This window comes from Thamnophis sirtalis, unplaced genomic scaffold, assembly GCF_051295495.1.
Source record: "Thamnophis sirtalis isolate CommonGarterSnake01/CBP01778 unplaced genomic scaffold, rThaSir2_p1.2 scaffold_10, whole genome shotgun sequence".
In the NCBI taxonomy this organism is placed as follows: Eukaryota; Metazoa; Chordata; class Lepidosauria; order Squamata; family Natricidae; genus Thamnophis; species Thamnophis sirtalis.
The window spans coordinates 61,554,257-61,569,107 of NW_028261390.1; the positions used below are offsets into that span (position 1 = coordinate 61,554,257).

Sequence of the window (14,851 nt, forward strand, 5' to 3'; positions counted from 1 at the left end):
AGCCAATCAAACAATACTTTCATACAACCACTGAGCTCAACCTCCTGACCAATGCCTCAAAGTTAAGCCTTGTCTTAAGGATTTTGCAGAAAACAAAATGCTGCTACAGAAAAGGCATGCTTCCTGCATCGCTCCCAGTGATACTTCATAATCAACAAGACTTTGACCATTGCCCTTTTGCATGGTCTCATGGGGTATGTAGATACAACTGGGGAAAGGGGCGGGGTACTTCAAATAAAACCCCTGCCATAAAGGACTTTATGGGTATCAATAAGCATCTTGAATTATCCTCAGAAGTCTACTGGGAGCTAATGCAACTCATGAATCAAATATCTACAGTGAGAGTACTAATGTACACACATAATTGTTCACACTGCTGCATTCTGGACAAATTGAAGCTTTCCAGGATTAGACACCTGTAGAAATTGTAGAAACATGTAGAAAGCCTGAGTTGATCCTGGTCTGGGAATAAGTGCATGCTCTTTAGAAGGCCAAATTTTTCACTATTTAGAAAATAGTTAAAGCATTCTAGAGATAAAGATGGGGAGTTAGGCATTTTTTGAATGTATATCTTTGATCAATATAATAAGGATTGCTTATGTTTGAGAAATGTGATAGAGATTATTAATATTGTTACTGTGAATTGGATTAATATAAATGATAGCCAGAACCAACTCTGTTCACACACAATATAAATGTATAACTTAAAAAAATAATAAAAAAATATTTTTTTAAAAAGAACATATTGTTTACTGACCGGATTAAAGTTTTGGTTTTTTTAGGGGCGACAGCTTTCTGAAAAAGTATATAGAATAGAATAGAATAGAATAGAATAGAATAGAATGGAATGGAATGGAATAACAGAGGTGGAAGGGACCTTGGAGGTCTTCTAGTCCAACCCCCTGCTTAGGCAGGAAACCCTACAACACTTCAGACAAATGGTTATCCAACATCATCTTAAAAACTTCCAGTGTTTACAGCTTCTGGAGGCAAGTTGTTCCCCTGGTTAATTGTTCTAACTGTCAGGAAATTTCTCCTTAGTTCTAGGTTGGTTCTCTCCATAGAATAGAATAGAATAGAATAGAATAGAATAGAATAGAATAGAATAGCAGAGTTGGAAGGGACCTTAGAGGTCTTCTAGTCCAACCCCCTACTTAGGCAGGAAACCCTACACCACTTCAGACAAATGGTTATCCAACATCTTCTTAAAAACTTCCAGTGTTTACAGCTTCTGGAGGCAAGTTGTTCCCCTGGTTAATTGTTCTAACTGTCAGGAAATTTCTCCTTAGTTCTAAGTTGGTTCTCTCCATAGAATAGAATAGAATAGAATAGAATAGAATAGAATAGAATAGAATAGAATAGCAGAGTTGGAAGGGACCTTAGAGGTCTTCTAGTCCAACCCCCTGCTTAGACAGAAAACCCTACAACACTTCAGACAAATGGTTATCCAACATCTTCTTAAAAACTTGCAGTGTTTACAGCTTCTGGAGGCAAGTTGTTCCACTGGTTAATTGTTCTAACTGTCAGGAAATTTCTCCTTAGTTCTAAGTTGGTTCTCTCCATAGAATAGAATAGAATAGAATAGAATAGAATAGAATAGAATAGAATAGAATAGAATAGAATAGAATAGAATAGAATAGCAGAGTTGGAAGAGACCTTGGCGGTCTTCTAGTCCAACCCCCTACTTAGGCAGGAAACTCTACACCACTTCAGACAAATGGCTATCCAACATCTTCTTAAAAACTTCCAGTGTTTACAGCTTCTGGAGGCAAGTTGTTCCCCTGGTTAATAGTTCTAACTGTCAGGAAATTTCTCCTTAGTTCTAAGTTGGTTCTCTCCATAGAATAGAATAGAATAGAATAGAATAGAATAGAATAGAATAGAATAGAATAGAATAGAATAGAATAGAATAGCAGAGTTGGAAGAGACCTTGGCGGTCTTCTAGTCCAACCCCCTACTTAGGCAGGAAACTCTACACCACTTCAGACAAATGGCTATCCAACATCTTCTTAAAAACTTCCAGTGTTTACAGCTTCTGGAGGCAAGTTGTTCCCCTGGTTAATAGTTCTAACTGTCAGGAAATTTCTCCTCAGTTCTTGATGTTTTTATTGTTGCTTGCAACCCAAAGCCAGCTTTATACACTTCACTTTAAAAGAAGAAGAAAGTGCTTCTATTCTATAGCATTCTGAGGACTACAATGAAATTCCCTTTGGGGAAAAAATAATGTCTATTTTATCTGAACTACTAACCTTTTCAGTTTCTGTTGCGCTTCTTCTTTTAGTGCAATGCTAAAGGTGTCGGTAGAAAAAGAATTGTGCAACTGACATTATAAATGTCAGAGGTCACAAAGGAGTAAAAACTAAAGGTGGCTGTAAAAAAAAAATCAAGTTTATATTCCATCGGGAAATTTTCCTGTCTAGTACCTTCAAAAATAACAGTTCAGGTTTTGGTCTGCTTATGGTTTCAGGGCTAAACATATTTTTAAAAAAAAGAAAATGTTATGTATGTGGAAGACGATTTCTTTCCCTAAAAAGAAATTTCTTTCTTCTCAACATAAATATAAATTTAGCATTCAGTTGAGGAACGGTGTGTTTCTCTTCATCATTAGAGAATAATAAAGGGTTTACTCCAAAGCCTGGCTGGGGAGTTATGGGACTTGAAGTCCACACATCTTAAGGGCCCCTATTTTGAAAAACACTGAGAACAAGAACTACAGAGCGAAACAGAGAAAATCCTTAGTCTTAAAGTTATATTGCTTAGCTTAATCTATTTGTATTGTTGCCCAGTTCTTTGGAAAGCATCCCCTTAAAAAAATTGAGGGCGGCAATGTTTTTTTTTTTAAATAGTTTTTATTGAACTGTTTTCTTTATTTTATAAATATTCATTTATATTTGCTAATATGTATACAATGTGTAATTATTCTAAATACTTTTTACATTTTACATTTTATAATGTATATATTACATTTTATCACATCTTCATACTATAATATAACATATTCTTCATCTATCCTTATATTTATACTTATTTCTATTTTCTAATTCGTTAATCATCTTTCCTTGTTAATTTCCTAATCTTTGTATCTACTACCTAACCCATTGTACCATGTATTCCAAATCAAATAATATTCAGTTTCTCCTCTTATCTTTTATCTCCATTGTCAACCTATCCATCTCGGTGCATTCTAAAATTTTCTTTATCACCATTTTCTCACAGGGTATATTTCTTTTTTCCCCAATTTTTTGCAAAAACAAGTCTGGCAGTTGTTATTACACGTAGCATTAGATATTGGAGGGTTTGGGGTTTTTTTTTGCTGTAATTTTTGGTTGATATGCCAAGTAAAAAAAACTCTGGTTTTAATTATTTAATTAATTTAATTTTAATCATGGTTGTTTAATTATTTCCTCTAACCACTTTCTTATCTTTATCCAATATCGTTTTGAATGAGCTTTATTGTTAGTTCATTTTGATTAATAAATTGTTTTACTCAGTTGTATTAGTTTTGTTCTTTTAAGTACATTAAATGTGTTGATTTCATTCTTGCTCTATTGTTAACCAGTTATAGACATTGATAGCTCATGATATACTAAGTCAACAACAAAAATAATAATATAATACAATACATGACTGTCATCCATGCTGCCAATTAATATGCAATGATCGTGGTCAAAAGTGATTAAGTGGCTTGCAGATGAGTTTAAAATGAGCCTTTAAAATGAATGCATAAATACTCCACATTGTTTTTATTGTTTATTTTTTTAAAAAATTTTTGAAAATTTTATTAATTTCATATATACATTCACAATTATATGATCTCATAACTGTTATTAATAATATGTATTGATAACAATTTTCCCCCTACAGTTGACAATATACTTGAAATTGCTTTCTTACCATCCCATAACTCCATCTTATCTTACAACATTCCTACTTCTTCTTCCTTCCTTCCCTCCTTCCTTCCCTCCTTTCTTCTCTCCTACTCTCCTTCCTTCCCTCCTTCCTTCCCTCCCTCCTTCCCCCTTCCCCCCTTCCCTCCCCCTTTCTTCTCTCCTTCTCTCCTTCCCTCCTCCTTCCCTGCTTCCTTCCTTCCTTCCCTCCTTTCTTCTCTCCTCCTCTCCTTCCTTTATTGTTTAGTTTATTATTTGGACTTATGTTTATTGAGTGTTATTTTTAATATTTATTGTGCATCCTGTTGGGCTACTTCAGATAATGGGGAAAAAAATAGTATCATCCATGATATTTGAACTGATTGATCACTAATAACCGTAAGTGTTAAGTAATAGGAAAAAGCCTAGTGCCTTGTTCTTATGGAGCTCAGTTTAAAAAGCAATCGAGTTTCCCATGTTACTTTACTGCCATCTAGTGATAGAATTAAATGTTTCTTTTTGTCTTTAAGATCAGTATTTTTATGACTCACCTGTCTAATTATGGCAATGACCGGCTGGGTTTATACACCTTTGTCAAGCTGGCCAATTTTGTTCAAAGTTGGACTAACCTGAAGCTTCAGACTCTACCTCCACTTCAGCTGGCTCACAAATACTTTGAACTGTTTCCAGAACAAAAGGACCCACTATGGCAGGTAAGACTTGCACTGCAAGAGTCCTGTCATTTTACCTGGTGCAAATGTTAAATTTAACATATGTAATCAAACCTTATTGATGGAAAGTATATAATATGTACATGACAAAGAATAAAGTGCTTGACTACAAGCTTTGAATATTGAATATTGAAAATACGACAACATAATGTGAAAAATGCAGTAGTATTCTGTGGTTCCATCAATCAATCAAGAAATGGCTTTGTGTGCCACGGGTGGCACACGGAGGCATTTCTTAGGACACACAAGGCATTGCCCTATCAGCTCCAGTGTGTATGTGTGCGCTGGCCAGCTGATTTTGCCCTTCATTTTCGGCCATTTTTTGCCCTCCAGAGGCTTCCCTGAAGCCTCCGGAGGGCGAAAAACGGCCCCATATGCAAACCGGAAGTCAGGAAATGTGCCGTTTCTGGCCTCTGGAGGGCCTGCGGAGGGCAGGGGAGGTCGTTTTTGCGATGTCAGCCTCTGTTTTGCTGCTTGCTTTTCGGCTGCCATTGAAACGAGGAGGGGGACATGGTATTTGGGTGTGGGAAATATTCTGTACAGGAGGGACTGTAAGAAGGGAGTTGTTCTCACCATCTACTGCACATGTGGCAGGGAGAGGAGTTTCCCGCCAAGGCCAACTGTCCGGCATACCAACCTGATGATGGTTTTTGAAGATGTCTCCCACATGTCACCTGTGGAGTAATTGGATTGGACTATGGGCTGAGGTTACCAAGGGGAGGGGAATGAGTCATACATTGATATCTATGCTTGCGCGCGCTTTTATCTCAGATCCAGCTTTGCTTAGCTACTATCTACTTATAACCAGTAAAAGTACTCTTAATTCTGCAAAATGGAGTTGAGTGGTTTCTTTCTTGGTTATTAAGTGAAGCAGCCCTGACACGCTGTCTCTAGGCTCCTAGAAAGCCCCTGGAGCCTGGGGAGGGCGAAAAACAGATCCACCATGCCATTGTGCACCAAAAGCAGGAGGGGAGGGTGGGGGGTCACACACACTTGTGTTGGGGGGGTCACACACGTATGCACAAGGGGGGTTGTGCATGCACATGTGCAGGTAGGGCGCATAGAATTATGGGTGTGGGCACACGCGCGCACAATCCCCCCTGTGCATACGTGTGTGACCCCCCCAACACAAGTGTGTGTGACCCCCCACCCTCCCCTCCCGCTTTTGGTGCACAATGGGAAAAGGGTTAGTCATCACTGTCCTAGGCCATTTTAGACAAGTGACTGTCCAGCCTCTTCTCAAAAGCCTCCAGTGCAACCACAACATCGGAATGCAAGCTATTCCACTGGTTAGGACGTTTCTCCTTAATTCCAGATTGCTCCTCTCCTTGTTTAGTTTCTTGTTTTGCCTTCTGGTGCTTTGGAAAATAAATTGACCCCCATCTTCTTTTGGGCAGCCCGTCAAATACTGCTATCATGTCACCCGTAGTTGTTGTTAGTCATAGTAAAAAACAATTCATCTTAAACAAAGTCTTTGAGCTAAGGAAATCTTCATGCAAGAAGAGCATTACAATAGCAGTGTTACTTTCAGTCTTCTAAAATATACACAGTCCGGGTACTTTGACATTGCTCCACTTAGGTGACATGTCCAAAAATGGAAGTTCTAACGGTTCCACCACAAAACCGCGTTCGACTAAAGGGCGCTCGACGAAACCGCGTAGCTGACATCATCACAGCGCGACGACAGCGCGGAGAAAAAAGCACGCTGTAAACGCTAAACCTAAAATTTACACCTAAACCTAAACCTAACCCCCCTAAACCGTATCCTAAACCTAACCCTAAACCTAACCCTAACCCTTAACCTAACCCTAAACCTAAACCTAACCCTAAACCTAACCCTTACCTTAAGTTGAATCAGCTTGCTTTCAAAGCGCTATTTAAAGCGCCCTTCTTTCTCCGCGCTTGCTGTTGTCGCCCTGTTGATGACGTCGGCGACGCGGTTTAATCGGGCGTGCTTTAGTCGAGCGCGGTTTTGTCGTGCCACGAGTTCTAACATATCTAAAAGTATACTTTACAGAAGGCAGATGTATCAGAAGAACCCACTATATCATATATCTTTGTGTAACTCTAAATACTTTTTTAAAAAATCAAAGCTTTAAATATTAGAGTTTAATATTTAATATCTTAAATATTAAGACAGTATCATGTATGTGGGAAAGATAAATATTCTAGTACCGTGATGGCAAATCTATGGCACATGTGCCAGAGGTGGCACGCAGCGCCCTCTCTGTGGGCATGCGAGCTGTCTCCCCAGTTCAGTTCCGCCGCGCATGGGCATGTGTCTCCTGCTGACCCAGGTCTCTACCGTGCATGCAGGGGATGAGACACATGTGGGAGGGTAGGGCGCATGTGGGGGGCACATGCACGGGGTGCATGTGGGGGTGCACAAATGCACAGGGCACATCCGGGGGCACATGCACATTGCATTTTGGGGGTTCGCATGCGCACTTTGGGTACTTGGTCTGGAAAACATTAGTCATCACTGTTCTAACATCCTAATAAAAATAAGGCATGGATTATAATTAGATTAAAATAAAATAAATCCAGATTTTAATTATAAAGGGATGATATTATTAATAGCATTATTCATTTTTCATTTTTCACAGATTCATAAGTTAAGATTTATTGTTCACTAGATGCATTTGGCTCCTGTATTTTCTTCAGTGCTGCATATAGATTAGTGACCAAAAAAAACCCATAAACTAATATAAAATTGCTTTTTCTCTCCATTAGAATCCTTGTGATGACAAACGACACAGAGATATCTGGTCAAAAGAAAAAACTTGTGACCGTTTACCAAAATTCCTGGTTATTGGACCACAAAAAACTGGTAAAAACTTTATATAGGGCGTCAATCAAGAATATAAGCATGTGGCTTGGGTTCAAATATCTTTTTCAGGCTGTCATAACTCCATCTCCCAAGATATGTAAAGCCAAAATATTTGGACTTTTAAAATTATTTTTTTAATTGGATGGGAGCATCATCATATCAGTGCATCCCTAATGGATCCTGAAACTCCAATGGATCCTTGCCTTGCCTTCTTTGGGCTGTGGCATGCATGGTATGGTTCTTCAAATCACAACCATACTGGCACCTACTTCTTAAGCAAAAGCTATGGGCTACGACACGGGTATCAAATTCGCGGCGTCATGATGCCATGTGATGTTTTATGATATTTTTCCCATTCGCGGAGCTGGGGTGGATGTGGCCTGCGCGTGACGCATCTGTTGTAGCCCACCAGCAGCCAGTGGAGCTCGCAGTAGATTCAGACTGTGAAGAGGTTGGGGAGGAACATGGGCCAGTCCTGGAGTCTGGGAAAGGCTCTGATGAGGGCTCTGTGTCTGAGGCAGAGAGGGGGCAGAGCCATATGCCACTTATCAGCTGCCTTCACAGTCAGACATTAGTGAGGCAGACAAACAGCTGAAGCCTGTTCACAGTGTGCGCATGCACAGAGTTGCCAGATGAAGGGAATAGCTACAGGGGTCGACTTGGGAGCAAGGCCACAGGTCGATGTGAATGGCCCCTCCTAGAGGAGCAAAAGAGGAATGGAGTTTGCATTAGATAATTAGTTCGCTTAATTGGTTCGTGACTCTCCAAGACTCCTTGCCAAGTTTTGCAGATATCAGCCTGGCAGCTCTCCAAGCCAGATAAGGTCTGTGACTGTAAATCCTCCCTCAAAAGACTTCGTTGAATGTGAATGAGCAGAATTCACAGTAATTTTGTCGGGACAAGGAGTTTGCTTCATGCTCTTGGGAAGCCTAGTTCAGAACAAGGGCCACCAGTTTGACACCCCTGGTCTAGGAGAACCTCCAAATTCTAACACCAGCTCATCCAGAAAGAGCACCCCTCATCCAGAGTCAACGATGACATATTTCCAGGGCCTGGGGTGGAGGCGAAAAGCCAAATTGCTTCATCTTGCCAGGGTTGAATCCTTTATCCTTTTCTTTCCTTTCAGTGTCTTTGCAATGTTTTAGATGGAAACGTTAAAGCAATGCATCTTGATTTCTTTTCCCATGCTTGAATAATAAATAAAATCAAAGAAAACTTAGTCAAAGGAAACTTACTTTTGTTCAGCAAAGAAAGCTCTTTATACATGCTTGTTTTTCTTTAAAATTCTTTTGTTTTGCAAGATCCCCAATCTGGGTCGGTCCCTTGGACTAGAGCAGTGTTTCTCAACCTTGGCAACTTGAAGATGTCCGGACTTCAACTCCCAGAATTCCCCAGCCAGCATTCGCTGGCTGGGAAATTCTGGGAGTTGAAGTCCGGACATCTTCAAGTTGCCAAGGTTGAGAAACACTGGACTAGAGGTTATCCGGAACCTCCGGTCCTGATGACCGACTGAGATTGGATCTTGCAATCTTGTCCTGGGATACGTATATTTGCCTTCATCCTTTGTTTGCTTTCTACTTTGTTTTATTTGCTAGTGTAAATGCGATGATGCTTGCTAAAGGAGCTGTTTAACCCTACATGAAATAAGGATCTGATTGACAGAATGCAGAAGTGTCAACTCAACTCTTGGACTGTTACTCTTTTTGCAGGCACAACGGCTTTATATTTGTTCCTGATTATGCATCCTTCCATCATCAGTAACTCCCCCAGCCCCAAAACCTTTGAGGAGGTACAGTTCTTTAATAGAAATAACTACCACAGGGGGATTGATTGGTAAGATGGGCTACTAGTATAAATCTAAATCATTCTGTATTATGCACAGTACAAACATGTCATATGTCTAATGTGTGCAACTTGGTGTGAACTTTTACCATTCTTCCAAAAATTCTGTCCGTATAAGTCCTCAGTCCTCAGCAGCAAGTTTTCCCATTTTCACTTCGAAACGGGAAAAATAGCTATCTAAATATACAATGAATTGCATTAATTGTGCAAGGACTCAAAAAAGTAATTAAAAAGTCAGCTGCATGTTATTGTGATGTAAATGCAAATATCTGAACCGTCAAAAATCTGAATGTTCATAAAAGAAACAAATCTGTATTTATTAAAGCAACATATTGAAATAAGAGTGAAAAACTGCTACGTTTTTCTTATTTTTTGCATAGAAATTTCCAAACATTTCCATGATTTCAAATAAATATTTTCTATATATAGTGCGGTATATGGTATTCGAACTTCGTGGATCAACATCTTACTTCTTTTCAAATGGATACCCTTGAATCTAGCTTAACCAACTTACGTCTTTGCATCTTCTCTGAAATTTCCACACCATCCCTACAGAAAATAATGTTCACTGAACTTGGTGAACTGACAATATTTTTCGGAGTATAAGACACACTTTTCCCCCCTAAAAGAGGGTGAAAATTTGGGTGCGTCTTACACACCAAATGTAGCCCTACTCACCTCCCAGCCGCCACCCTTCGGCATCCACGTTTTATACTTGTTCCAGGCTGCAGGGATTGCCACAGACCATCTCCCCAAAAATTGAGCTTTTGTAGGGTGAAAAAGCAAGGCACAGAGGCCAAAATGTTAACCCGGAGCAGCTGCTTCCTTGTTGGACCAGTTCCACGCTTCGCCTGCTGTACTCACTGGAGTGCCTTGTGACAATCAGCTGCATTTTTTAAGCTGCGTATCTGCCCCAATGAGGTTCATGCATGTGTAGCTTGCATGCTTACAACCAGTGAACCGGTTGCTAAAGTTCACCTCTGGGAACAGCTGATTGGGGGTATTCCGGGAGGCTGATTCACCCGCCAATCAGCTGCTCGTGCTGAATCAGGCTAATGTGCTGAAGCTGACCAGAGGACAGTAGTCAGATGAATACCGATGGATAGTGGTAGGCAGAAGCAGATTTTTTTTTCTTATTTTTCTCCCCAAAAACTAAGGTGAGTCTTATACTCTGGAGCGTCTTATACTCCGAAAAATACGATACTTACTAGAAAATGAAAAGTGGGTTATAGCTTAATAGTGTTTTAAACAAATTACTTTTTATTATATCAAGTTCACTAATATACATAAGTCATTTTTCTACAAGACCCATAAAATGAAAATAGAAAATGTTACTAAAAAGGAAGACAAATGTTAATATTTAAAAATTTTCATTTTGGGGACAAATTCTATACCATGGACTTTTAACTTTTAATACGGATAGTTGTAAAGTCAATGTGTAAATACTGTTTGAATCAATGCCAAGAGCCCTGGAAACAAATGGAAATTTTGGTTGTATCATTTCACAGCTGTGATATACGTTACTCATTCTAACTAGATTTGTAAGATATCAAAGTTGCAAGTTGATTTTGATGTAAAACCCCTTGCTGTTTCTTTGTCATAAAGATGTCAGAGTTAAAGCTGGATTTGACAATATAGCGGTTAGACTTATATACCGCTTCATAGGGCTTTCAGCCCTCTCTAAGCGGTTTACAGAGTCAGCATATCGCCCCCACAGTCTGGGTCCTCATTTTACCCACCTCAGAAGGATGGAAGGCTGAGTCAACCTTGAGCCGGTGAGATTAGAACCGCTGAACTGCAGATAACAGTCAGCTGAAGTGGCCTGCAGTACTGCACCCTAACCACTGCGCCACCTCGGCTCTTACAAGTTTAAATGTAACTCAAACCAAATCACATCCAAATCTCCTAAAGTTAACTTAAGATATAATGCTTTCTGTTTAGAAAATATAATTAGGCAGAATGAAAATCAGTTGCTAATCTTCTAATTGTAATTGGTTTCACAGACCGTGTTTCCCAGAAAATAAGACAAGACCCCCGAAATAAGCGCTTGGCCTTATTTTTGGGGAGGTGTTATTATTTTTGAGCTGCAGGAGGCCCTTTAATCTTGGCCTGCTGCCCATGGATAGCTGATCCAGAGAGGGCTGGAAATTCTGTCTCTGTTTCTGGCACACTCTTGCCAGCCCTAGCATCGCTGGGCCTTCCACTCTTTCTGTGGTGTGCAGTAGCTAGGGTTTGCGGGAACAGCCTCTGTGAGGCCACTCCGTGTGGGTGGCAGGTGCATGGGTGTGTGTGCATGAAGCATGTTGCTGGCTGCGCATGTGTTTAAATATTTTAGGGGAGGGCTTATTTTAGTGCATGTGCTCAAAAGCCCGATTGGGCTTATTATCTGGGGAGGTCTTATTTTCAGGAAACAGGATATGTACACGTTTGCAAAAATGATATGCTTTGCTAGAAAAATAGTCTTAATATGCCCAGCATAACTTTTTTTTCCCATATGTACTAAAATATTTTTCATGTTTTGTAGGTATATGGAATTTTTTCCTACGCCGTCCAATGTAACCACTGATTTTCTCTTTGAGAAGAGTGCCAATTATTTTCATTCGGAAGACGCCCCTAAACGAGTTGCTTCTTTAATTCCTAAGGCAAAAATCATAACTATTCTCATTGATCCATCAGACCGAGCATATTCCTGGTATCAGGTATACATTTTAACAAAATGCAGATTCTAAATGTATGTATCAGAGGTGGGTTGCTCCCGGTTCAGCCTGGATCGACCGAACCGGTAGTGAGGGTGGCGGGAGGCTCCACCCACCCACCCGGACGCTTCTGCGCATGCGCAGAAGCGCTGCGTGCACGCGTGAGCACAAGGAAATTGGCGCCAGATTTTGAAACCCACCTCTGGTAGGTATGATGATTTGCTTCTGTTATTCGTTACGTACCACAATTACACTCAGACATAAGGATCATTATTGACAAGTCCATAATTGATAGATTTAAAAACTGTCAATGAAAAGCTTTTTGATCCCTTCCTTGTAATTCAGATGTTTACTGGGCAGTAAGTCATCTCACTGAGAACTGACTGCTACAACTCAATATTTTTTTTTGAAACATGAAGCACTCAGCACTCAGCACTCAGACAGAAAACATAAGATTCTATCAAACAATAAAATGTCTTATCAAATGAAATAATGGCATGGTTTGTTTTCATTTTTTTAATTTTTTATTGAAGAATTAAAATACAAAAAAAAAAAAAAAAAACAGGATCAGTCTTCCAGATTGTTATGCTTAAAAACATTTAAACCAATTTTATTAGTGTTAGATTTTATATACTTTTGCATCTGTCCTCTTCTATAACGGTTAATCTGTATATACCCTTCTTAGTATTAAATCCAGCAAAATGCTTGCTTCGTATTTGGCCTTGAATCAAGCAGCTACAGTATCTGCATGGAAGCAAATATTCAGGAAGGAAGAAGGACTTAAACTAACTTTGCTTTACAGTTGACATCCTTTCATTTGTTTTTCAGCATCAAAGATTTCACAAAGACCCAGCTGCTCTAAAATTTACATTTTACCAAGTGATCACTGCAGGACACCATGCTTCGTCAGAACTTAAGTTGCTGCAGAAGAAATGCCTGGTACCTGGATGGTATTCCATTCACCTAGAAAGATGGTTAACTTATTTCCCATCTTATCAGGTAAACAATATCACGTTTCAAACTATTCAGAATCTAAGGAGTAGGGAGCATTTTTAGTGCTCACAGGTGGCTGCTGTTTTGCTTTTCTGGGCCAGAACAATTGATTGCTTCAACAAAACCTCACCTGCAAATTGTTATTTCAGAATTTAGGGAATATTAAGAGGTGCCAGCATTCCAGGGACTGCAGCTGATCTAAACATGGCCCAACCATGCTGTATCCATACCAGTGGTGGGTTGCAGGCAATACGCCGCAGTACAGGCGTTCCGGAGCCTGCCCAGAACACTGGATACCGTTCTGGTACAGTGTTCCAGAGGGCCCGCCCGCCCGCCCGAGCTCCTTACTGGTCTTTTAAGTCTTTATATATATATAAAGATATGTGCATAATACAATATATTAAATTAAGATAAAACCACAATGAAATCACTATAATATGGAGCTATTGAACTGCAGTGAAATAGATGTTATAATTTAGTATCTAAGGAAGCTAACCATCTGCTTCTGGAGTGGCTGCGATGAGAACATCCCAGGTGCCTTGAAATTTCCTGAAGAGGCTTTCTTGAACTGTATGTGTTATAGTTTGTGCTGGATCACCACAGTCACATTGTGTGCTTTCCACTATTCCCTACATAAACTAAGCTTTGCCTTAGTTCTGGCACGATTCCTGTCCTGATTCTATTCAGGTGGTTCCATGTTTTTCAAGGCAACTGCATTCCTGAAAATGGATCTGCGTGATTTGTTTGGTTGTGATTATTAAAAGTTGCCCATCTTAATCGCCATTCTTCATCTAGATCAGGGGTGTCAAACTCGGCTAGATGCATCACGCACAGGCCACAGCCACCCGAGCTCCGCCAAAGGGAAAAATGTCACAAAGCATCACGTGACAGCAACATGACGCAGCAAGTTTAACACCTGTGATCTAGTTGATAAAACTGGTATGTTATCCCAAATTGGTTTCCTAAACCTAAGCCTGAGGAAAGGCAGAGAGTCTTAATATTTTATGTATTGGAATATACGCCCCTTTTTATAGTTTGCAATTTTGAAACCTGCATATACATTTTTCAAGGCAAAAGACATTTATTTTCTTACTGATTAATTTTATTTCTCAGTCACCATTGGTGCATCAAGCAGCTTACAATTCAGTTCAATTTCCTGTAACGAAATGAACATTAAGGAAACTTCAAATCATTAAAATTGATGATAAATATGAATGGATTTAAACCTTATTCAATTTGTATATCTCTTCCTTTCTAAAACTTGAAAATGAGTTTCAAGTTCTTGTTTATAAAATCTTGAATCCAGAATTGATTGATTTTCTTTCTTTCTTTCTTTCTTTCTTTCTTTTTTTCTTTCTTTCTTTCTTTCTTTTTCCAGTTACTAATTATCGATGGACAGCAGTTAAGAAATGACCCAGCTATAGTAATGGAAGAAGTGCAGAAGTTTCTGGGAGTTACTCCGCATTACAATTATTCGGAAGCTCTAACGTGAGTTAATTCTTTGATTTAACATATTATATACAATTAAAATGGACAGAATAAATATTTTTGAGAACAAAGCAACTCATACAATTGTAACTTGGCTTGATAAATCAAAATATGCATAAATATTATATTCCTCGATGTAAGCTATTGAATCAGGCAGTCTATAATCAATACTTATTTGTCCAAACTAAGAAATTGAGGTTACAAGGTTTGGAAGAAAGAGGAAACCATGATTAAAAATATTCTCTTTTACTTATGGTTCCTAAAAAGGAATAATAAAGGAACAATCTGCATGGCTACATATACAAATAAACACACACCTTGGTCAAATATCTTATTTAAAAGCCATGGAATAATTGTTTCTTTATTTCTTCTCTCAAACATTTTTTTAAAAACCCTTTGTCCCAA

General features: G+C 39.2%; 1 protein-coding gene across 1 annotated transcript in view; it reads left to right on the forward strand.

The window, feature by feature from the left end:
- The window catches only part of LOC106554474 (bifunctional heparan sulfate N-deacetylase/N-sulfotransferase 3), an 80,798-nt gene that overhangs the window by 58,622 nt on the left and 7,325 nt on the right, over positions 1-14,851 (forward strand). Inside the window, exons 7-12 of the mRNA XM_087724696.1 lie at positions 4,397-4,579; positions 7,331-7,427; positions 9,137-9,260; positions 11,794-11,968; positions 12,794-12,964; positions 14,337-14,446. Of these exons, the coding sequence (XP_087580822.1) occupies positions 4,397-4,579; positions 7,331-7,427; positions 9,137-9,260; positions 11,794-11,968; positions 12,794-12,964; positions 14,337-14,446 (860 nt within the window). The remainder of the gene's footprint in view (positions 1-4,396; positions 4,580-7,330; positions 7,428-9,136; positions 9,261-11,793; positions 11,969-12,793; positions 12,965-14,336; positions 14,447-14,851) is intronic.